The sequence below is a fragment of the Calidris pugnax genome, unplaced genomic scaffold, assembly GCF_001431845.1.
Source record: "Calidris pugnax isolate Ruff unplaced genomic scaffold, ASM143184v1 scaffold25, whole genome shotgun sequence".
Taxonomy (NCBI): domain Eukaryota; kingdom Metazoa; phylum Chordata; class Aves; order Charadriiformes; family Scolopacidae; genus Calidris; species Calidris pugnax.
In genome coordinates, this window is record NW_015090805.1 from 3,840,519 (window position 1) to 3,864,057 (window position 23,539).

At 38.7% G+C, this 23,539-nt stretch overlaps 1 protein-coding gene across 1 annotated transcript; it reads left to right on the forward strand.

The window, feature by feature from the left end:
* Positions 1 to 221: 221 nt before the first annotated feature.
* Positions 222 to 14,937, forward strand: LOC106885786 (histone H4 transcription factor-like). Its single transcript, XM_014938264.1, has 7 exons — positions 222 to 402; positions 1,570 to 1,711; positions 5,183 to 5,294; positions 8,563 to 8,715; positions 12,770 to 12,890; positions 13,890 to 14,028; positions 14,848 to 14,937. Exons 1-6 carry the CDS (start codon positions 371 to 373, stop codon positions 13,993 to 13,995), a joined length of 666 nt encoding a protein of 221 aa, XP_014793750.1. The 5' UTR covers positions 222 to 370; the 3' UTR covers positions 13,996 to 14,028; positions 14,848 to 14,937.
* Positions 14,938 to 23,539: the final 8,602 nt, after the last annotated feature.

Sequence of the window (23,539 nt, forward strand, 5' to 3'; positions counted from 1 at the left end):
AGGTGTATATTTTTGCAAAATATGGCCTTAGAGTCTTAAAATAACATGTCCAGTAATTGAAAAAAAAAAAAGAAAACAAAAGAAAAAAACAACCAAACAAAAATGTTCATGTCATCTAGGAGCCTGTAATCTTAACTATTATTTTTACAAGAAAAATTTACAGAAATGTAATATATAGCTAAACTTCTTTGTACTTCTAAAAGTTATAGGCAATGGCCCCTGGAAGCAAATTTAAGAATGCTGAATTGATATTACCATGTGAATGGAAAGAATGCTGCTTTGTAGGGAAATGCATAGAGGAATTTTGTAGTCATATTGCGGAACACTTGGAAGAGTACCTACAGCACCCCCTGGAAACAGAAGGTCATTGATGTCTCATCTGTCACACAGATTACACTGCAGGTTGGAAGATTATTCCTAGCCTAGAAAATAATACTGACTTCAGTTTACTTGCAGCTTAGCTTTTCTAAGGCCCAGTTGCATGAAGCCCTTAGACAAGGGCTTATACCTGCTTTTTGCTTCATATCTGATTGTCCTGGATTTTTGCCTGTATTAATAGCTATTACTAATATGGAAAGAGACTGGAGAGGTGATGTCATGAGAACTTCTGCTGAGGATTTGCTTTTTTCTAACATTAAGGTCTCAGCAGGTGCAATTGTATAAAGCAGATTTTAGCAACTTGGTTTTGAATGGCAGAGCTTTTCCCTTTCAGGAAACTGTTAGAATGCATTTCCATGGGTTCTAGGGAACAGAATTCTAATTTTGAAGTACCACTTGTATGAACCTTTATAGAAAAATGGAAACTTATTGTTTGTATGGTATTTTCCTTATTTGGATACATACACTGGTGTTATTCTATGATGGGTATTGTACTTTACATCTTTTTAATAGTATTAAATGTACTTAGAAGGAAAACAAAAAAATCCGATTCTGCAGAAAATTATAGGCAGTCTCTGTGGATGTAATAGCAATAATATACTAGACTTTTTAATATAGCTATTTTGGCTGTTGTATATCCTGCTCTTTATTCTTAACACTATAATCAAGTGTAATTACAGGTGTAGACATTTTAATTAAAGGTGAATGAGTTTTAATTAAAGGTGAAAAAAGTAGAATTGGACCAACATTAACAATGTCTCTGTGACCTAAGCTGAAGAGTGTCATAGTATATGCCTAAGAAAATACTTATTTTTACAAAATTTTCATACTGAATCTATGAAGTCCCTTCTAACAAAAGTTGTGTTTTAAGGTACAAAGTACTTTAGTATTGCTGCAGTTCTGAGACAGTGGAAAATCTGTTTTCCCACTGAGATTTGCAGGCTTTATCTAGTGCGTTATCAGTAGATGGCAATTACCAGCCTCTCTGCTAAGGTTACTTACAGATTGTGGAGTTATTACAAATGTCAGTACTATTGGCATTCTCACTGTTGTGGCACACGGTTGCAGATTTCATGGAGCGTTCTGTAAAATGTTACTTCTCTGTGTTTAGAGTGGTACTGGTGTTGCTGGAAAAGTTGTGAATCTGGGGCAAAAGATCCCAGAGAGCTGATAACATGTCAATTTTCACAGTTACCACACCAAACTGAAATTCGTAGGCTCTCAGCTACAGGCATTGCACCACGATTTGCCAGCATGTTTGCAGAACAGCCATAGCTGGCATCAGTTACCAAAGACTTCAAAGGAGTTTGTTTGCCATTGGGAGAACTGTGATGTAAGTAAAATACATTGTGATATTGCTATTTTTTTTTCCTTTCCTAACTATACCTTAGCATCCTCTGGATCTGACTCACTATTGGAAATTTTTGCTCAATCTTGTTTCCCCTTATCTTTGTAAGTAACACATGATAATTATTACGGTAGAACTCATGAAAATGTAATCAACATATTTGCATAACATCTGTGACCTCGAATTCAAATTTTCTTTGTGGTGACTAAAATCATTTTTTGACAAAGATGCAACATCTCTTGCATTTTAGGAGCATATATGCAAAACTTTAATATATCAGTTTAATGATAGCTTAATGAACTTGGTAGTTTGTAGAAAGGTCCAGAGTGTTTATTTTTTGTCTGAATAAAGGCAACAGAATATCTGATGTTTCCTTGGAAATGTTTGGGTTTTTAATGGGACAGAAATCAGACATTTTCAAGACTGTTCATATAAGTGTGATGTTCAAATGTGGCCAAGATTTTCAACAAAGTGATTTGGTTTGATTTCAACAAAAATGGTTTGTATCTTGACCACTTTTTGGTGCCCTGTATTAAAAAAAAAAAAAATTATAAAAATTATCCATTCTGTTTTGACTCGGCTATTTCTGTATCAAGTAAACCAAAATGATTAGCAGTTGCTATCTATTTTTTGACAATGTTAACATAAATAGTCCTGCCTATATAATTTTTTTTCTGCTTCATTCCTGATGAAAAGTGGCTTCGTATTGATATGACATTGTAGGGAAGCGCTTTCTCTGTCACTGTTGGCCTCAGAATCTCAGCTGTTATTTATGGCTCATGAGCGTTACCTTTGCATCCACAAGTGTGATGCCTTGCAGATTACATTTTCTTACCATCTCCTTTTGTGTAACTTTTGAGCAAGTTAGACAACTTTACTGCATTACGTCTTTCTCTAAAAACTATCTGGTCTACATTGATGCATCACATGTTGAATTACAATCAGTGTGATGCTGGAGTAAATATACTACAGTAATGGAATGAAATTCCTTTTGCCTACTGATGGGGGTTACAGTCTATACTTTGCTGTGTTAACCTTCTCCTCACTAGGTCTAAAGTTATTTCCAGTTTCCTGTTAACATTTCAGCTCACAGGTTGCTTGTGCCATAGCCTACATAAAAGGTAAGAGCCTCCTCATCTGTGTGCTATTACTGGTCATAATGTCTAAAAAATATTAATTTGGTTCTTTAGGCTTTCAATTTAGAATATCTGTACTCACGCAATGCTTTGATACCTCTCTTTTCATTAATTTTTCTTTACATGAAATAAGGAATGACAAAAATCTGAGAGTGAACTTCATAGGGAATGGTAATTCTATTGCTAAGTCAACCTGAGAAGCTCTATCTCTGTAAATAAAGACTTATTTACTAGTGGATTACACATGGAAGTACTCCATTCCCTTCTTTTTAAAGCTATAAAGCTAAACATAATACAGAGCATTATTTATGATAACTTTTGGATTTTTTGCATAGTTTGATTACAAACAAATCTTATTGCCATTGTGTCTCACTGCTTATAGGAATCCTATTTCGTACAGCAGCTCTTTCTGTTGTTAGCACTTTTTTATACTTACCAATCAGTTTTTACTCTCATAGTGCCATGATTAATCTGTTCATTTTAAAAATGAAGAGGTTCAGAAACACATCAAAGCCCTCAGAATTTGATCTTTCTTGCATCTGTTAGAAGGCACAGTCTTTTGAAAAACATGCTTAAAAAACAGAAGAAATATCTTCCCGTTAATTGATTTCATGTTCCATTTTTCATTTATGTAAGTGGGCAGTTTTGGCTGATGGAATCCTTTAGTCCATAGCATTTTGCTAAATCTTTTTATACATGTTTTTTCAAGTTCAAACTATGTTGTGAATTTTATTAATTAAAAGAATGTTTCCCAACTTAGTAGGCAGGCTAGACTAGACCCAGAAGGTGGGGTAGGGCACACTGCGAAAGAGGAGAACTTTGAGGGCAGGGAAAACTGCTTACCTTTCCCACCCTCCTGCAAATAAGTTCCCACAGTTATGAGTATAATTCTCTTTGAAAATCACCCATTCAGCTTCCCCTGACACTTACGATGCCTCCTACTGTGTCAGTTTCCCCAAAGGTGAAGCTTCTGACTCGGGCAACAGCCCCAAAAACTTCTATTTAAAGAAATATTCAAGAAAGTTCAGGCAAAACGCTTAAATGGATGGTGCCAACAAATTAAAATGGGTTTAACCCCCCACATGGTTACTCCGATTAAGAAGTGGTTTTTGGTTGCTGTCTAGCTCAATGCTTTTCGTTGATTCACCTTAATATGTCTATACATTTTCATATACACAAGGCCTTGGATTTCTCACATCATGTTTCAAGCCCTTCAGAGGAAATAAGGGCTTGTTTCCCTGAGGGAGCTATTGAGAAATACATTGGAGTATGAATTTAAAATGCAGCAGTTTGTCTGCATTAACTCCTCATGTGAATGCTCTGTTCTGCACACAGAATGCCTAGCAGCTTAGTTTAATCCATTCTACTAAGATTAGTATGATTAAAACCAGATAATACTAAATAAATACTTTTTTCATTTATACATTTTTCTTTAAAAAAAACCAAACAAAGCAAAGCAAAAAACAGCCAACAAACACTGTTTAAATTTGAATCAACTGTACATTATTGGCAGTGGCAATACCGACCTAAGGAGTTTCACCTGTTTCCTGTTTCCTCTCCCCAGTGCTTTGATTTGCTTGAAAGCCAGATCAATTCCTTGTCCCAATGCAATATGTAGTCTTACAAAATTGTGCCAACACAGCAGAGAGGTTAGAGTGTTAAATTATTGGGAACTGGGAGGAATGCTTTGAATTGGGACTGTTGGCAGTATGCAGGTGAATGACATCCTCTGTTACTTGCAGAAAATGCAATGTGCAGTCTACTTTCACTCTGCAGTTGTGGATTTTTGTGGAGTGAGGCACAAGCTAATTAAAGTTTAGTCCCCCTTGTCACCTAAGTACTGACTCATGGAGCACTGTATCCATAACACCTAATTCAGTTTAATCATTGTGCAGCCTTCCCATTTCTGTTGGAATTACCTGCGCTGCCCTCATAGCCTTCTTGTGAGCAGGAGCAGGTAGAAGTGAAGGGAGGGGAGAAAGCAAAAATATACTAAAGAAATAAATCAACAGAAATACGTTAACAAACACTTCCCTGCCCAAAAGAATGGGGAGCATTCACTCAACTAGTCTAGACAGACTTTTCAACTACTAGATGGTAGGTGAAAATTAAGGACCTGGTTTGTGTGGTGGATACTGCAGAATGTTCTACATTTTTGTAGTTGATGTAATTGTCTCTGTATTGGGGTGAGTTAATTAAATGTTACGGCAATATTTACTGGTGACTGTTTGATTTCTAAAAACACTTAATTCTATGTTCCTGTCAGTTGATTTCCTGCCAAAACTATCTTGTCTTCTCCATGCTTCTATGTTGTTGTTAGGTTACCTTCAATAAGCCAATGTGGTTTTATCAACATATTGCTATTCATGCCTGTGCTGCTGAGGAAGAAATTGTTACAGCTCAGAAGAAAGCTATTTATTGTCACTGGCAAGGTAGTTAATATTAAAAAAAAATCTATTTCAAAAAGTATTTTACTGCAGTGTTTTTTTGTAAAATTCACTTGGTGCTACATATTGCATAGAAACTTGTGAGAGATCTTCAATTATTTTTTCATCTATCTTAAATAGTTTTAGAAGCATTTCCATTTTATAGGCACCATGATTTATGTAGAATAGTTCTTATCATCCGTAGGGTTGAACACCCTCAACTACCAATGAGCCTAACTTGAGAATTGCCAGTACTGAACAGCGTTGGATTTCCTCATAATTCTTTCTGTGGTTAATAGTTCCTATACCATTCAAACAGACTTTTCACCCAGGATCAGGGTTGTCTCCCTCACAATAATCTTGCATGGTGAGTTACTCTTTGCTTCCCTCATCTGTTTCCTTCAAATCAAGGGAAGCGTACCTATTGCTGTCCTAGTTTTTCTCAACTCTGTGGTGAGAAAGAGCCTTTTTAATGCATTCTCTATATTGCTAGCTACCTCTTATGTTAAAATTATTGTCATGGCTTCAAAGCTGATGTTCTGCCCTTGGCTCTATTGTAGAAGTCACATTCCATTGAGAGTCTTTCATAGCAGATGCCTTGGTTGTTTGAGTAAGGGCTAAAGTATGGACTGCCATTTGATGTGCATGCCATTCAGCTTCAGATCTACAAAGTGTATGAGCAGAACCTCTCCAGAAGAAATGACTTTCTGCTGAGGAATGAGACAACTTGCAGGGCTCTGGTCCTGGAACAGATCGTTCTGTGCTTGCTTTAAACGAATGACTACGTCTTGTAAAATATGTCAACAAATTCCAGATTTGATTGGAATCCTCTTGGTGAACCCCCCAGATATGTGTCTTTTCAATTGATGTGTTAAAGTTACTTTTTGGGTTAGCTATTCACTGCAAGATGACAAAATCCCATCAGTGGATGCAAGGCAAATTCATTTTGTTCCCTTTCCCTCATTAGATTAGCTGACAGATGTGCTATTTTTTGGCTGGGGAAGTCACTGCAGTGACCTAATAGTCTAGAATCTATAGTCCTTAGAGGAACAAAAATCACATATCATTGTTTTCTTAGCTAGCCCAATAGGACAGGTGAAGGGACCCTGACTGTATAGCATAAATAACAGAATGGGGGAAAGGGAAATGTGGAAGAAAAAGAATATGGTATATCTTCAAATATGTTTAAGAAAGGCCCTGCTGTTAGGAACAGTGAAATCATCTGTGCCAGAAAGGATGAAAAGTAATGAGCGTCAGTTGTAACAAGAGAGGTGGAAGTTCTAAGTTAGGAAAGCCATTTTAATAGGGCATTTTAAAATACTGTAGCAGTTGCCTGTTGAAATTGTGGGAGTTGTCTGTCACTGGGGAACTGAGAAGACCTCTTTTGAGACCAAGCTATAATTGATCCTGCCTTGGAATAAAAGAATAGGTCCTGGCTTTTACAGGATCTGTTGCAGTCTCCAATCTTGGCATTCAGGATGGTGCTGTGCACTTGAAAGTGATGTGCAGAATTATAATGTCCAGGCATTGAAAGACAACTTTTAATTTGCACCCCCAAACTTAACAAGCAAGCACAGGCAAATAAGATCTCATCTCTGTAGGAAGCAGTTGTCATGGAACTGGGACAACAGATACAACGTTATCGGTCTTTTCCAGGCACCTTCAGTACTAACTAGTGGTCTGAGTTGGTTTGAATTTGTGAGGGTACAGCAGGAGTGGGGCACTCTGCAAGGGAAGGCAAACTAGGAGTTAAGGGTGACAGACAGGGACCTAGAAGAATAATCAGTCCTCCAGCTTCTGATCTAGACATGGGAGATTGTTCTTTTTCTGTGGCCCCTCCTGATCAGAAGTATCCTGTACACACTACAGGTGAAAGAGACACTGATCTTGTTTCATCATTGTAGGCAAGGTGAGGCTTTAGGATTTCTTTTGTCTTTTAATAAGGAGTCTAGAGTTCTGTCCCATTACAAAGTATGTTAATCTGAAGCTCAGAACTAATTTCCAAGAAATTGCCTATATTCTACCCATTGGAGCAGATGTGGGTTGCTATCAAAGCTATTACATTCTTGTTCTACTTGAGAGGGTGTCCCAATGGGTAGTAGAACCCATGATGCACCTACTTGGTTAAAAGAATTAGGCAAATCCTTTTTATTAAATTAATTTTATGTATTAATTTCTGAGACCTAAAGGTATCTGACCTGTCATTGAGTTTGATTCACTTGATTACTCTTGCTACACATCATCCACAAGAGAATTTTTTCTCTCTCCCTACCTCTAGCTCTTGAATTTGAATCCAGTCCTCTTGATTCTTTAAAGTCTTTGATTGGGTCCAGGCTATTATTTCACCTTTCTAAAAAGGTAGCTTTCTGCATAGCTGTTAGGTAGAAGAGAAAGACTTGTGGCTGCTTCTCTTATGTGAGAGGGTAGGCTATTCCTTCACATCTGTCTAAGGTTTTCTCCTGAAAGTAGTTCTTTAACTCCACTTACAGCAGTACATTAACCCACTAGGGATTTTACCCTTGTTTGTCACGTGTCAATAGCCAGAGCTTTCCACTTGTCCAGTTAAAATTTGTTCTGTGTCCACAGTACCAGACTGCTCCTGAACTCAAGAGATCCGAGGACATAGCTATTTATATGCAGAGATTGTTTGATGGATAGCTGATTACATGCACTTAACCACTATGTCAATATGTATGTAAAGATAGAAAATATGAAGATTATTTTTTTAAAAAAAAAAAAAAGAAAAAAGAAGTCAGTAAGCTAAATTCTTGGAAATGTACGGTTGACATGTATTCACTACCCCATCTTGTTCTCCTCGTTCTCCAGAGACCATGAAGGTTGCTGGAGTTCTGTGATTGGGTGGCGAGGGGGAGGACACATGACAGGCAACAGAAATAGCAATGAATGTTATCTCTATTCTACTGTATGAACATACATGTGACGTCAAAAACTTTGACACACAAGGGTGGAAAGTACAGCAGCATGCTCTCTGCTGATTAAAACTGAAATTTTTGTAAGAGGAATGCATGACCGGCATGTCTTAAAGAATTCTGATTACTGATGAATAACCTGGCTTTGGCAAGGATATTTGTGGGGTTAAATGTCACATGATGTTTGTAATAGTGCCAGTCTGATTATTTTTTTTTTTCCTGGAAGCCTTTTTGTATGTGTTTCTAAAAATATAACAATAAGAGATAAGTGTGTAATAGCCTTTTCTGTTTCTACATAAGAAAAAGTACAGCGCTCGTGCAGCTTTTTTTTCTGTTTGTTTTAGATTGTTTGGGAGTCTTTAAAGGAAAGCATAAGCTATGGGACCATTTAAGAACTCACACACAAGGAGGAGTTGTAGTGTGTCCTACTTGTGGAGGAATGTTCTCCAATGACACTAAGTCTTTTGATGATGCAAAGAGACAAGTTTCAGAAGATAGTAAGTGGATATGCTCTTATTTCTGTTTATATTTCTAAGAGATTTTCATTTAAGGTGCTTTGTGATAATGTGCATGTGTAATTTCATAAATATTTCTGGTTTTCATATAAGTCACTTGCAGGAAAGCAGGATTTACTCCAAGAACGCAGTTGTTTTCATAAAGCATGGAAGTTCTCTTGACTTTGCATGTTTGATCAATTAAGGTAATGCAAGTGAGCAACAGATCTGTGTTTCAGCAGAAAAGCTATTAGCTTGGCAGCCTCTCATCTCACTGCCTCTCATCCCTTGGTGCCCATGGCACGGTGTGCCATTCCACTGATACTGGGAAACTGCCCATGAATGGCAAAGACTTTTGATTATCGAAGAGAGAACCTCCACAAAATCCAGGCTTGGATTACAAAATCTCTGCAAGTAATCCCAATGAGTGTTTAACTACTTTCAGGGCAAAAGGCAATTTTTTTTTCTCTTCAGCTTTGCATTTCCAGTACATATTTTCTTCACCAGAACACTCCCTGCCTCAGCCAACCATGTATTAGTTGGCATTGATTTCCTGCATGCTAAAGAGAAAAAGAGAAGCAGTTGGGTTTTTTTCTGTTTTTAAGTGCTTGCAATATATTTAGGAATTGTGGATGTTTTGGTGATGGAAAGTAGGTGCGTTCTAGATAATTGACAGAAGAGCTCAAATATTAAACAGTGTTTTGAACAGATTGGTATTCTGTTTGGGGTAAAATTAAGTTACTGATAAACAGTCCTTTTCATTAACCTAAACTAAATTTTCTTCTGAAGAGTATCGCTAATGAAAAACAGTACTGAAACTCTCTCAATACTGCATTAGTTTATTCATGAAACTAGCAGCTATAGGTTATTAATTAATAAATCATTCATAAGTTATTTGTATTGCCACTAAATAATTTCTATTTAAATTCGGACCAAATATTTGTTTGCCAGACCTGTCAGAAACATTTTGCCAATGAGAGGCTGCTACGAGATCACATAAAGGGACATGGTAAGTCAGAGCTTTTGAAAATGAAACATACTTTTCTCAAGGTTACCTTGTACAGAACAGGTTTGATAAACTACAGAGTTGTTATAAGTAAAATTATAACTGAAAGAGGGGAGATTTAGATTAGATATCAGGATGAAATTCTTTCCTGTGAGGGTGGTGAGACACTGGAACAGGTTGCCCAGAGAAGCTGGGCCATGCCCCATCCCTGGAGGTGTTCAAGGCCAGGCTGGATGGGGCTTTGAGCAACCTGCTCTAGTGGGAGGTGTCCCTGCCCAGGGCAGGGGGGTTGCAACTCGATGATCTTTAAGGTCCCTTCCAACCCAAACCATTCTGATTCTATGATCATTTTATCAGCTAAGAAAATTAATATACAGAACTAGGGCAACTGCGTTACAAATGCCGGAAAGTAGGAATTTCACTGCCAGGGCCTCTGAAGTGTGGCAATTCCCATCTTCCTGCCTTCTGACCAGAAAGTTGAAGGTGCTTTTCTGTTTTGCTGTAGCTCCGGTGAGGATGTTTATTCTTCACTTGCTTCTCTGTTTACTTGCTTTCTGGACTAGGGGCATGGTTAAAGCCGAAGCTTGGGCTGCAACTCTGCTCACCTTGCAGTGCATAATCAGCCTCACTCAAATGGTGTAGCTCTTTGTTGACCTAACCACAATCTCCCTGAGGTCCCCAGATTGTTCCCACAAGTTATACTCCAACAGCTATGACTTGCTGGGAAAGAATCCTACAGCATCTAAGCACAAGGAAACATGTGATATTGCTGTTGGACATACAGGAAATGCAGAAGCCGAGAGGCGGGTGGGTCTCCTCTTTGGGAACAGGAATATTTGAACCGTGTAGCCAGACCTAGGCACCAGTCATTTAGGTTGTATAATCACACAAGTAGCTTTGTGCAGACTTGCTCAGTCAGGGTAGATTCTACTTTCTAGTTGCATTCTTAAGGAAACATGATTTTTCACTGTTTGCAAGTCAACACATTGATGCTTAACAACTATGCATTTGATTTGGTGCTTAATGTGAGCTACCTGGACTGACCGTGTTCGTGTTTAAATGGTTTTATAGCTGACATGCATCTGACTAAAATATCTCAATTTTTATATTTTATAATAGAAAATAGATAATTACTTTTGTTTTGTTTACTAGATTAGTTTTATTCATTTGTCTCAAGGTGATTTTGGATAGAAATTGGAAATAAATACAAATTAATATTTTTTTGGTTTTGTTTTTATTAGCTAATGAAGCAACTTAAACATGCTGTTGATTTTGGATTCAGGCTTTTTTGGTTTGTTCTGTTTTTAATTAAAGCATAACAAAATAAGATAGATTTGATATATTAAATAAAGCACAGTTTTGGGTTCGGGCTTTTTTGGTTTGTTCTTTTTTTAATTAAAGCATAACATATCTTTTTAATTAAAGATAGATTTGATATATTAAATAAAGCACATAGCTCTTTTTTTCTGGTCACTCTGTCTGCACCTTTGTGAAGTGTACAATGTGCCTGGCTGTCCTTGTCCCCTGATAATTCAGGCTGCATTCTGCTTGCACAGCCAGGGAAAATCAGAAGGTGGCTGGACCTACAAACATGAATGGTGTGACCTGTGTCATGTCCCAGTAAGCCATGGCAAACCAGCTGCAATGTGAACTTGGCTGAGGGAGCTGGGAAGCATTCATGGGTCCAGATGTGTGGGCACAACCTAAATCCCTTCAGAGACAGTTACTTCCCTGGCCCATGATTCAGCTTTCTTTAAAACTTCTGGCAGCATGCATGTCTGCGTGTTAGTGCAGACTGCCAGTGTAGACGTGACATTTTCAGATTCTTACCCCAGCATATTTCATAATAGCTCGCTGGTATAGATAAATATTGAAATTTTATTTTAAAGAGCTTGCCTAGGTATAAGAAATTATTTTGAAATAAGCTGTGATGTGAATGCAAATGCTGTACGTACTCTGAAATCACTCCCTACGTGGACATATTTATATGCCAGACAACTACGTAAACTGTTTGATTTTCTTATTTCAAGTAAAAGCTGATCTTTACTGATGCAGTTTCGCAGATTAAATTATTCCAGACTAATTTTCCACATGAAGCCATCTATTTTGAGGAAGAAAAAAAAATAAATTTCATGGTTTAAGACAAACTATAAGGAAAAGTGCCTATGCAGAGAGTGATTCCAGTATAGTTACAGTGCATTATATTTACTTCCTTTTTTGAGAAAACACGAGCCCTTCAACTGCATGGTTTTCTTTGGCCACCTGTAAAGCACTGGGGTGATTATAAGATAATGCGTTGTTTCAAAAGTCCTAATTGTAACAGATTCTGTCTAAATCCCAAGCTTCTTTATTGAGAATCTTCCTAGTGCACTCATTAGATTGCTGATTCATAGGCAGCCAAGGAAGCATTTGTTCAACTTAATACGTACGGTCCTGCCTGCCAATCTGCCAGAGGTTCTCCCCAGTGCCAGAGTCAACGGAGGAAGCCTGTGTCTCAGCCACTGCAGTTCACAGTCTGGCATCTTAGCAAGAACCTAGCATTATTATGCCTTAAGCAAATATATCCAAATGTGAAATGGGGAGGCGGAGGACAGACACATATTCTTTCTGCCACCTTTTTAAGAGCGGTAATACCTTAAACACTAAAAGTAGCTTTGCCAGTGCTTGTCTGTCAGAAGGCCTCCAGACAACATCCACCTTTTAAAAGAAATCCTCCCAAAGTGCCAAAGGCAAGAGTATAATAATCCTTTTTGTTAGAGCCTAGAGAGTGAAACATGATCCTCTACACCTTTTTCCCTTACCTTCTATTTTTTGAAAGTAACTTGAAACATTGTAAGGTTGACCATTATTTCACTACTTTCTTTTTTGTATCTGCATTTCATTTTTATATCTTTTTTTTTCTCCGTATATTTTATTCCCAAATGTATTATAAGCTGTTAATTTTAATATGACATTTTAATATTTTTTTTTGTCATATGTTATAGCAGACAATGTCCTGGTGAAGCTGAGATACAGAACTGAAAGTATCTTTTTTTCTACTGTCCTTTCTAGTTAATCGTGTTACATGTACCCTTTGTGATATGGTGTGGGCAAGTGCCTCCTCACTGAAAGCGCACATTAGGTTTCGACACTGTGATGAACGTCCTTCCCCTTGTCACCTCTGTGACAGAAGGTAAGAAAATGTGAGGCTCATAGCTACGTGAGCAGAACTATAGAACCAAGTTAGTGTTTTATGTAGGAGTTTGTAAGGAAAGAAAAGTTTTCAACCACAAGAATAATCAACTGTTCAATGAAGAAATAGAATAGATTCATCTGCTGTTCAGCTGCCTTTAGCTGCTGAGACGTTGTATGAATGTCTGGTGCAAGTAGGACTGATGTATTAAAAAGTGAATTCTCTTGGCAAGACTGTGCCACAAAATGGTCATCACAACAAGTTGAGATGTTTAGCAACTGCTTCAAACTGTGGGTTTTGCCATTCTAAATGATTGCTGGCTGTTTGCTGGGAAAGTCACGGTGTTCTCCTTTGAGTGATTTTTCTGCCACTATACCTTCTGCTGTCTTGCATTCTCATTTTTCTGGGGTGGTTTCTTTTCTGCTTTCACCATATGGTGCCACACAGCAGTGAAACAATAATAAAAAAAGTGGCGTTGTGATGCGATGGACCAAGTTGCATATATAAGCACTGGCAAATTTTGTTAACTTTGCCAGAGAAGATGAGAGGTCTAGTCTTTGTATGTTGGAAGTGGGATAAAGTGAAAAAATGTTTAAGTACTTTTGTGTTCACACTGTGGGTGGACAGAGGAAATAATCTGAATTCCTAGACCAGAGAGAATGAAGCGACTGATCGATAATGGAATTTTCTCTATGTGAACAGAAAGAAAGAGCGATGCCTTGCAACATGGTTGTGGAAAAATTAGCTAGATCTAGGCATGGTGTGGATGTGTGGGAAGAAAGAGGGAATGGAAAATGAAATCCAGAGCACATCAAAGAGATGTCTGTACTATCCCCTTTTCAGAAGTGGAAAAAATGAGGTAGAGAAGCGATTTACACATATTCCGCTTTCACTTGTCATTCTCAGAGCCAAAAATTACTACCTCCCAGTCTTAAACATTAACCACAAGACTACTTCTCTGTACTATTGTATCTGTTATTTGTTTTACCTTGTTTTCAGTTTTAAGAACACGTATGATCTGCATAAACATGTTGAAACACACAATGATTCAGATGCCTACAGCTGTGATGTTGAAGGATGTGGTTTTACTTCACGGACTTTATGAACTTTGAGACAGCATTATAAGAGAGCACATGTGGTGAGTATATTAAATAGCAGAATAAAATATATTGCTATAAATGAGACTAAAGTTTCAAATTTATGCCTATTTTGTTTCTCGTGAATTAATGAGATGTTTCAATTTTGCATCAAATCAAGAATTTATTTGTACACATTTCTAGGACTCCTGCAAGTATTATGCAAATACCTGACTCATCCTTACCTATAGATTTTTTTGTGCTTACCTGAGGTGTGTGCAGTTGCATACTGACAGTCTTGAACTCTGGCCAACCCCCTCCCCACTTTAAAAAAAAAAAAAAAAAAAAAAAGAACATGCTGATCTTAATCTCAGCTGCAAAATATCTCAGGGATTAAAATCCAATGTCACCTTTCTCCTCGTGTTGGTATTCCATCCTCAGAAGTAATTCGTAACCTGAAAATAGAGAAATTATAAAGCGTGTAAAGTTTACATCACTTTTAACCAAGTCACTCTGGCCACATTAAAATACAGTTTTGGCTGCTGTAGTTTATGCATGCTTGTTGCCTGTTTCTTCATCTTTCTAAGTTAGGATCACTATTATGTTGTAAAATGAATATATTTTAGTAGAAGTTATGTGTCACGCTACTACTGGAGATATTCTGCAGTACTGATGGCCAATGCAGAGAATTTCCATGTTCACTGGAATCAGACAAGTTAATCAAACAAGTTCTGAAAATCACAAATTTTAAACATTTTAGGAAGTTAACTTCAAAAATGTTTTCAGCTAGTTAGTGTCGTTTTCCCCTTTTCAACAAAGTATTATTTTTTGTCATATATATGTGCAAGCCTCCAATGACTTTAACAGTCTTTCTTTCCAAGAGTAATGGCATTCTGAAATACAAATGCCACACCTGTCAGAAGTGTTTCTCCTGGAGTTATGTAAATTACCCTACATCTTTAAAAAGCTCATAAACTCAGGAGTCAGTCTTGTTTCAGGTATGTTACCAGTTGATTCTTATTCAAATCATAAAGTATTTTTTTTAAAACGTTTTATTTAAGAGTTTTAATTAAATGCTATCTTAAGTTTGGTTCAGTTTTAAACAGCTGAGTGTGAAACAATTTACTACTTAGGTTTCTTTGTTGTGTTGGAAAACCTAGTGCAAAAATGGTTAAACCAAAGGAAAAACAAGGGTCTTTTTGCTATTATAGCTTTTTCTGATGTGAAATTCTTGTAACCTAGACTGTTGAAAGGAATTTTTGGAGCCTGCAAATTGTATCCACCAAAGAGAGTACATAAATATATCAAGAGCTTCTGTAGCATAAACAAGCATCTTGGGACAAGAAAATTCAGCAAATAAAATATAAATATGAATAGGTGTCTCTTATTTTCCGTTACGTGATGTGTATTAGATAAAAACTGCTTATTGGAACTCCCTTGCAGGTACTTCTTCACATACAATGTCTTTTTTTTTTAAGTGTCACCTAATAAATAGCAATCTAATTCATCTTTTAATTGCTGACATTCTCAGTTTCAGCAATCTAATTAGATGTTATTCTTATTTTCTGCTATAAATGCTATGTTTGTAATTCAGTGTTTTCAGTTTCACTCCCTTAGATATAAAGAAGATGATGAGGGTCATATGAGTTTGAATTTAGCAGTATATGATGCTGTCACGGGTTTAGGCCAGGCTCACAACAACAAGATGGTGACAAATCTTCACAAAGTCAAAATAGTTTTGGAAGAGAAGGAGGGAACTCTTGCGAAAGAGACACTTCAACAGCAGAAGCACTTTTCACACAGCTTCAACCATGGTCACAAGCTATTGGAGAAAATTCTGATAGAAACAGACTTCTGTGCCAGAGCCTGTGTATTCGAAAATATTCTGATAGGAACAGACTTCTGTGCCAGAGCCTGTGTATTCTGAGCTTCAAACTGCTGTACAGCTGTTTGAAAACTGTTGTACTTCCTCTAAAGTTGATGAAGCAGCACCAATGAATGTGAAGGAAAAGCTATTAGGAATGGAACTGGGGTGGGAATACAGGCAGCTTTCTAGAAAACCTGTGAAAAGTATACTCTTCAGAAGAGGTTTACTTTTTTAAACAAAATGCATTTTAAAGTCTTGACTTTTATCCTTGTCAAATCTTGTGTATAATACTGTATTTCCTCAGCTTTCATTTTAAATTTTTTCTAATTTTCTTAGAGAATACATGCAAGATGCACATATAATACTTTCTTTGATAGCTTCTTGGGGAAGAAACTTGTATTCATATAGCTTATATATGTGTGCATGTGTATTTATTTATTTATTTAAGGGAATACAGGCAGCTTTCTAGAAAACCTGTGAAAAGTATACTCTTCAGAAGAGGTTTACTTTTTTAAACAAAATGCATTTTAAAGTCTTGTGGGAATTCAGGCAGCTTTCTAGAAAACCCGTGAAAAGTATACTCTTCAGAAAAGGTTTATTTTTTTAAACAAAATGCATTTTAAAGTCTTGACTTTTATCCTTGTCAAATCTTGTGTATAATACTGTATTTCCTCAGCTTTCATTTTAAATTTTTTCTAATTTTCTTAGAGAATACATGCAAGATGCACATATAATACTTTCTTTGATAGCTTCTTGGGGAAGAAACTTGTATTCATATAGCTTATATATGTGTGCATGTGTATTTATTTATTTATTTTAAAAAAATTAGCCCGTGGGGAAAGTGTTGAGCCAATACATGAGACAAACAGTTTGAATTGGTAGGTAAAACATCCCATTTTTTATTAAAAAAAAAATAGCCCAGGGGAAAATGTTGAGCCAATACATGAGACAAACAGTTTGAATTGGTAGGTAAAACATCCCATTTTTTATTACTCCATTATGTTGTTTGTTATATAAAGCTTTTTAGCTTTATATAGTGACTTTAAAATTATTTCAAGAGTTACTTTCAGAGAGAGACTTTGTTACTATAACGGACTTCTAGGCTACAGTGTATTGTTAAATGAATACATTTAAATAAAAAAGAACCTTATATCTAAATAAAACAGTTAAGGTGTTCATGGGGCTGACTTTCAGATTTATGTATCATTTGGTATAATGGCAATGTTATAGTTATTTGTTGGGTGCTGCAGGTACAATGATGAGAAAGCAAATGAATGATATCGGCAGCACAGCTAACTGTGCCTAACTGTATTTTCATAAATAATTCCACATAGCCAGAGCTATTCTGACCTGTTCTGAAAGATGCTTGGCAAAGGTATTTATTTGATTCTTATATAAAGGGCATAGACAAAAAGACAGGTATCTTTCATCACAGTAAAGATTAATTACAACGTTTGAAACACTTTTTTAAAACAAGAACTGAATGAACCCGTCAACTGAAATATGTAAGATTTATACACAGGAGAAGGCAGTATGGATTTAGCTAGAAGACTGACTTACCTTGGGCTAGCTACTACTGGCCAGCATCCCTTGAGGACCCAGAGGCATTCTCTGAGAAGGGCTTGCTGTCCCACTTTGAAGGCAACTTTCAGTGCTTACGCAGAGCAGTGTTGCATCACCCCCACTTACTGACTGTTCATTTCTTTATGTAGACAAACTGACACTGAGAGCCCAGGACAAACAATCAACCTGCACACGGGTGGGTCCCCAGCCAACCAGAATGGAGTATCAGACTGGGAATAAATTGTCTGAACAATAATCGTCTGTCTGAAGTTGAAGGGAGCTTGCCATGTAAACCCAAGGATTCTGGGGCACTTCTGTTTGGGAGGATTTACACTGTGCATCTCCTGTAGAAAACTGTCTCCTCTGAACTGGCCCTTCATCACCTAACTGCCGACGGTTGTTGCAGGTGAGGACCACGATGCCGTGTCAGGCCAGCGTGTGGGGCTGGGGGCACGAAGGACTCCTTCTCTCTCATCCTTGGGGCTGGAAGAGCACAGTGCTCTGCCCAGAGCTCGCTGGTGAGGAGGTGGTATCAGCATAGGATCTGGTACACTCTTACATGAACTGTTCCTTCTGCCTCCTACATTTGCTGTCGCAAGGAGTGTGGGGAGAGAGAGCCAAGGGAAGGGTCTGTGCCATTGGGCTACCATTGCATTATGAATGGGAGTGGGGCTTGCTGGAGGGAGCCCTAAGTGATGTCTCCAACTCTGCACCTGTGCTCAGACAGCGGTGCTCACGGCTGCTTTGGCCCAACAACCTACACCAACCTAAACCTACAACGTTTAGCAATCTCAGCCAGAGAGAGACAAGGAAATCAAGGCCCCTGTCACAAATATCAGCAGATTAAAAGTGACGGCTGTAAAAGTCTCCTTCCGAAGCTGTCCACCTTGTTCCTGCCTTGAAAGTTCCTGCTTTGCAGGCAGCTGAGATCTTTGTGCTCAGGTTTTAGTATTATTAAATACGCAGGGGCTGTAATTTGTGGCAATTCAGCTGCTGTTTCAAGAGCAGTTGAGCCATCTGTGCAGTGGGGGCAGGCCAGACAGATGTGGGTGGCAGCCTGATTTTAATCTGCCTTTGTGCATGAATCAGAGACCCAGCATTTTTAATACTGTACAATACAGGTAAAACTGACTCACGTTTCTCTGGGCAATGAATAGGTACCACTATAGCCTCTGGGATTTCCCCTGCTAAATATCAAAGGGCTGCAACAAACAACAGAGGTGTTAATGCTGCCCAAAGAAAGAGTCCTTTATAATGGAAAGTATTAGTCAACCAGAATACAGAGGAGTCTTTTCCAAATCTTTTAGAATAGTTTACCAGAAGCCTCTAATCCAATATCCAACCATTTAGTCCTTTGGGCAGGTCCCCATGCCTGCCTGATTGGGGGGTTGCTGACCTCATGCAAGCTTCCTTGCAGGTCCCAAGGTTAATTTACACAAAGCCCGTTCAGGGCTTCGCACGACAAGTTTAAACACGGCATTAGAGGTTTGTACTTGAGCTGTGGAACCACACTTGCAGGGCAAGGCTATGACCTGCAAGTTCTAAATTGCCACAACTTCATGTGAGCCTATTAAATACATTTTGGAAGACAAAATCAACTGTGGGGCCAGACACAATGGGATGATAATTTATTAATGGAGACCTATTTTTGAAAATCATATTTTAAAATCATTTCCCTCAGTTACGCTGCTTAATGACGCTCTAGAGTTTTATTCCACTATTGCTTAGATACCCATTCCACTTAATTAGTCTTCACAGTGTTTGCACTCGCACAAGGGCTTTGCAAAGTTAAAAAGCCACGTCTGTTTTCTTGTCAGAAATATAGTTTAGAATTTACATTCATATGTTAGTGTACAGAGGCTTTAACACTCATGTATGTACTAGGCAATACTAGTTAGTGATAATAGATTTCAAAGTTGGCTTTTTTTCAGATTTTTTTTTTTTAAATTGTATGTTAAGATTTAAGTGTTAATTAGCACTCCACGATGCTGGTTTGCACAGACAAATCGAAATAAAATATCCACCTGAGCGAAAGCCCTTTGGTAAAAAGAGGCTTTTTTCCTGACTGACACCAAATTATACATTTTTCATGCTAGTTACTTGTACTAAAATAACTTGATGTAAGTCTATTCGCTCTTGAAAACGAGTTTGTTGGTTTTTGTTGGGTTTTTTTTTTTGTTTCTGCTTAATTTCCAAGGTGATTCTGGAGGAGTGCTCTCCCATAGAAGTGCCTACAGATGGTGCCCGTGGACTGAATGCACCGACTCACCCTGCGGGCGTGTGGCACGACATGGTGCGACATGGGGTACGTGCTGAGGAAACCTCTGGGTTGAATACGCGCTCTCTCCTCAGCGCCTCCTAGAAGAAGGAAGCCCTGGGAGAAACAAGACGTTATTCGCTGGGATGTGTGGGACCCAGCTTGACAAACAACTTCTTCCCGTGCGCAGCAGGTATGAGGTGGACGTGAGTCATGAGGGACTTGTTCTCATGGAGCCAGATGATCAGATAAAGCAAACTGGCGCAGGTCCACCGGAGTCTGTAGAACCCAGCATAACGTCTAACTGCGGCTCTGGCACAGGAACTCGGTGAATTTCGGTGGGACCGGACCATCCCTTGGCTTTGCGGAAGCAGGAGGAGACAGCTTGCCAAGACTGTCAAAGAAAGCCTTTGATAATGACCCCGGAGATGGTGCCCTGGAGCACAGCTAAGAGCAGGAAAAAAATGTAGCTAAAAAATGAGGGTGTCTGCCAGGAAGCAGAGCAAGACGGAGCTTGAGGAACTCATGCAGAACACCTTTTTGTTCTCAGGGGTTCGAGAACAAAAATTTAAAACTAGACATTCTTCTCCTAAATACCACTGCAACTATCATGTTAGTCATTCACTGCTAACACGAATGGGATTACTCTTTTTTTATTTGTATTTTTTCACTTTGTACAGGCTTTCTACCATCATAAACAGAGCTGATAATGAGATACACGTAAAATTTAGGTTGTTTAATACTCAAGTTCCTGGAAGCAGCGCTTTTTACTATCCTTACAGAGGAAGAATGTTAGCAAAAATAGTTCAGTAGTTTCTAAGAAAGCAGTTGTGAAAAAGCACAGTATTTGTCTATTGGAAAAAAAAATAAATCTCAAACTGAATCATTAAGCAGCACTATTATTTTGCATGGGCTTTAAAGTTTAGCATCTGGGAGAGAAGTGGTTGCCTTGATCTCACTTTTGGCATATAATTCCATGAAGAAGTGTTAAAAGCAATCTGCAAAGCTACCTAGAGCCCCAAACAGTAGTTTTCTTCCTAGATCACATCAAATTCAGAGTGTGTTGTGTTACTGCCTCTATGGTGAGGAACTTCTGTGACCTCCAGCAAATTATGACATGCCTCAGTTTTCTGCCTCTAAATAAGAGTTCTCAGCATTACGAGGAAGCCACAAGATTTTTATTAACTTGGGTTCTGATTTGTTCAGCTATTACAGTCCACAATGCTAAAAACACATTGATGAAGAGCCAGGCATGGTCCCCAGCCTGCCTTTAAATTCCTGCCTTACTTCTGTATGTTCAAATCAACTCATAAAGGAACTAACTCTTGGGTGCTGAGCAGGCAGAGCTCCCATTAAGCTCTGAACTAGCAAAAAATCATACACATAGATGACTCTGGACATTAGGAGCATCCCAGCAGCAGTGTGCAGTTGACTTCAGAAGGATTACCTACCCCATACTTTCCTTTTTAATTTTCTTCAGTGGAAAGGTTGGTTTAGGAATTCCCACCCTCTTCCTACCGCTCACTTCCACCTCCACACCAGACTTCTCAGTTGTTTGCGAGGGTGTGCTTTAAATGAGATCAGCAAGGAACTCCAGCATCTGCTACGATGTGTAACTATGCCCCTTTCATCACCTTCTTCAGAGGTAGCTTCCTTCCAGCATACTCGCCTCCCTTTCTGTTGACATTAACGAGCACCTGGTAAGTCAGGCCAGCTTTCTCGTCTGTCTGAGAACCAACCAAGGGAGTTTGTTTTTTTTTAAGTGAGATCATTGAGCTGATTCAGTTACTGTTCAGCCACGTGAGTACAACTGTGTGAATACTAGCACCGGCACAAAAGAGGAGATGGCAGCTTTCTTCGGACACGATGCAGTTTTATATCAGCTTGAGCCAACTGCAGTATCGCACCCATTGTATATGAAAACCTGGGCACAGCTTATATGTTTGCAGAGTGAGTGAACAGACAGGGGGTTGTTTTATCTTTTGGAAAGCTGCGTGTTAGTGCTCTTTTGTATCGGCTTTAAAGCTACTACCCAGTTGCCATCTGCTACCTGTTCACAGACCATAGAAGCAAAACATTTTAGCTCTAATATAGAGGACGAAGGTGCCCTGTGACCTGTTGAATCTTCAGGTTGGCTGACGCACCAGGCAACCCTTTGGAAGGATTTCATTCTAAAAAGAAAAGGCTAAAGCACTGTGTTAAATCCTGGTCTCTGAAAGGACTGAGAAATGCTGCAAGGCAATGTAACAGAGTAAAAAGAGAGTTTCTTTGTGATGCCCTTGCTAATGGACATGCACGGGAGAGAAGGAGTTATACAAGATTGGTTACCTTGCCACAAAAAGATACAGTAGGGTGGTTTCATATGATTTCTTAGGATAAACTTAGTATTGACTCTTGTTTGTCAGCCTGACTAGCTATGAACATATTTTCTTTCTTTTTAGGCAGAGACCCGACTGCTCTGGAATTTCCTTGCCACCTTCTTTTTCTGCCTCTTGAAGATGAGCTCTTCCACTGCCCTGTTCCAGCCTTCCTACACTTCACCATCTACGAGCACAGAAGCTGGGCAGCCAGTTCACCGAGCACCTTAAATGTGAATTTTATTTAGGCCTAGCCCTTTTGAAAGCACTGAAGTAATGGAAATTCTCTTAGGTGAGCTTTTTCTGTGTTCTGTCTATTGTGACCTCTCACTCTGTTGCTGGTGATTATTGAATTAATTCTCAAATCACGGTGCAAGAAGATGTACAATCCACTTCTTGCTTAAACTCAACTGCCAACTAAGTACAAGTTGGGTTTTGTCTAATTCATTTAGTTTTACAACTTCTGCCACCTTCCCAACCAAACAGGAGTTTGAATGGCAATGTATCATTAGTGAAATAAAATATCTGCTGTGCTATTTGGGCCTAAGTCATGCACACCTCCAGAAGATAAAGTGCCCAAGGCGTTGGTTCTCCAAATCCCTTCAACTGCGCCAGAGCTCCTTGAGAGCATGGCAGTCTCTCCAGGCTGAGCCAGCCAACAGCTGAAGTCCCAAAACAAAGCAAGGAACAAGTCTGGATGATAGCCAGGAGAAGGAGGTCAGATAGAGGTGTTTTGTTGGGTCACACAGGTGGCCTGAGGGCTTGTCTCTAGACACGGCTATTTCTTATTTCTGACTTACTTAAACATATGATGTTCTCATTCAGAATAAGCAATTGTTTCGTTTAATCCAGAGTAAATTAAGCAGGAACAAGTCCATGTGGAATAAAGCCCTGAGAACAGACTTAATGTCCCATGTCTTGTGAAAGTAATTAAATGTTTCTACGGATTCTTTTTAAATGGAGCTCTACAAAGACAAGACCGACTACTGCTATTATCCCAGCTTTAAAACACATTGTCCTCTATCTATTGCCTAACCCCCCAGATTAAACGATCTGCCGCACTAACTGCCTAGAACAATCAACCTCGGTCTGATACTCAGTATAACAAACAAACATGAGCTTTATTAACCTTTAGATATGCGATAGGTGTGAAGGTCCTGAGCACGGAGTAGCCTGTGTGCTGTCACACTGCACACCAAAGGCTGCGGGCTCCTTCCTCCCAGCTGCAGCGCCTCGGTGACGGGAGTTAAACCTCTTTATCTGTGAGTCCCGTGGCACCTGCAATTAGAGCCCCAAAAGGATTCAGGCACTGAAATCCGCCCCTGGGATCATCAATGCTTCTAAGCCCTGGGGTGACTAAAAAATAAATAAATAAGAGATGCATCAGTACAGTTTCCCAGAGCCTAAAAATGGTCTCTTTGGAGCCTGGACAAATAGACAGACAGACAGCAGCCTGTGCCACCCGCAGTGGCTGACCACTGCGCAACAAACGATGGTTAAGGGATTGAAGCATCTCCCTTATGAGGAAA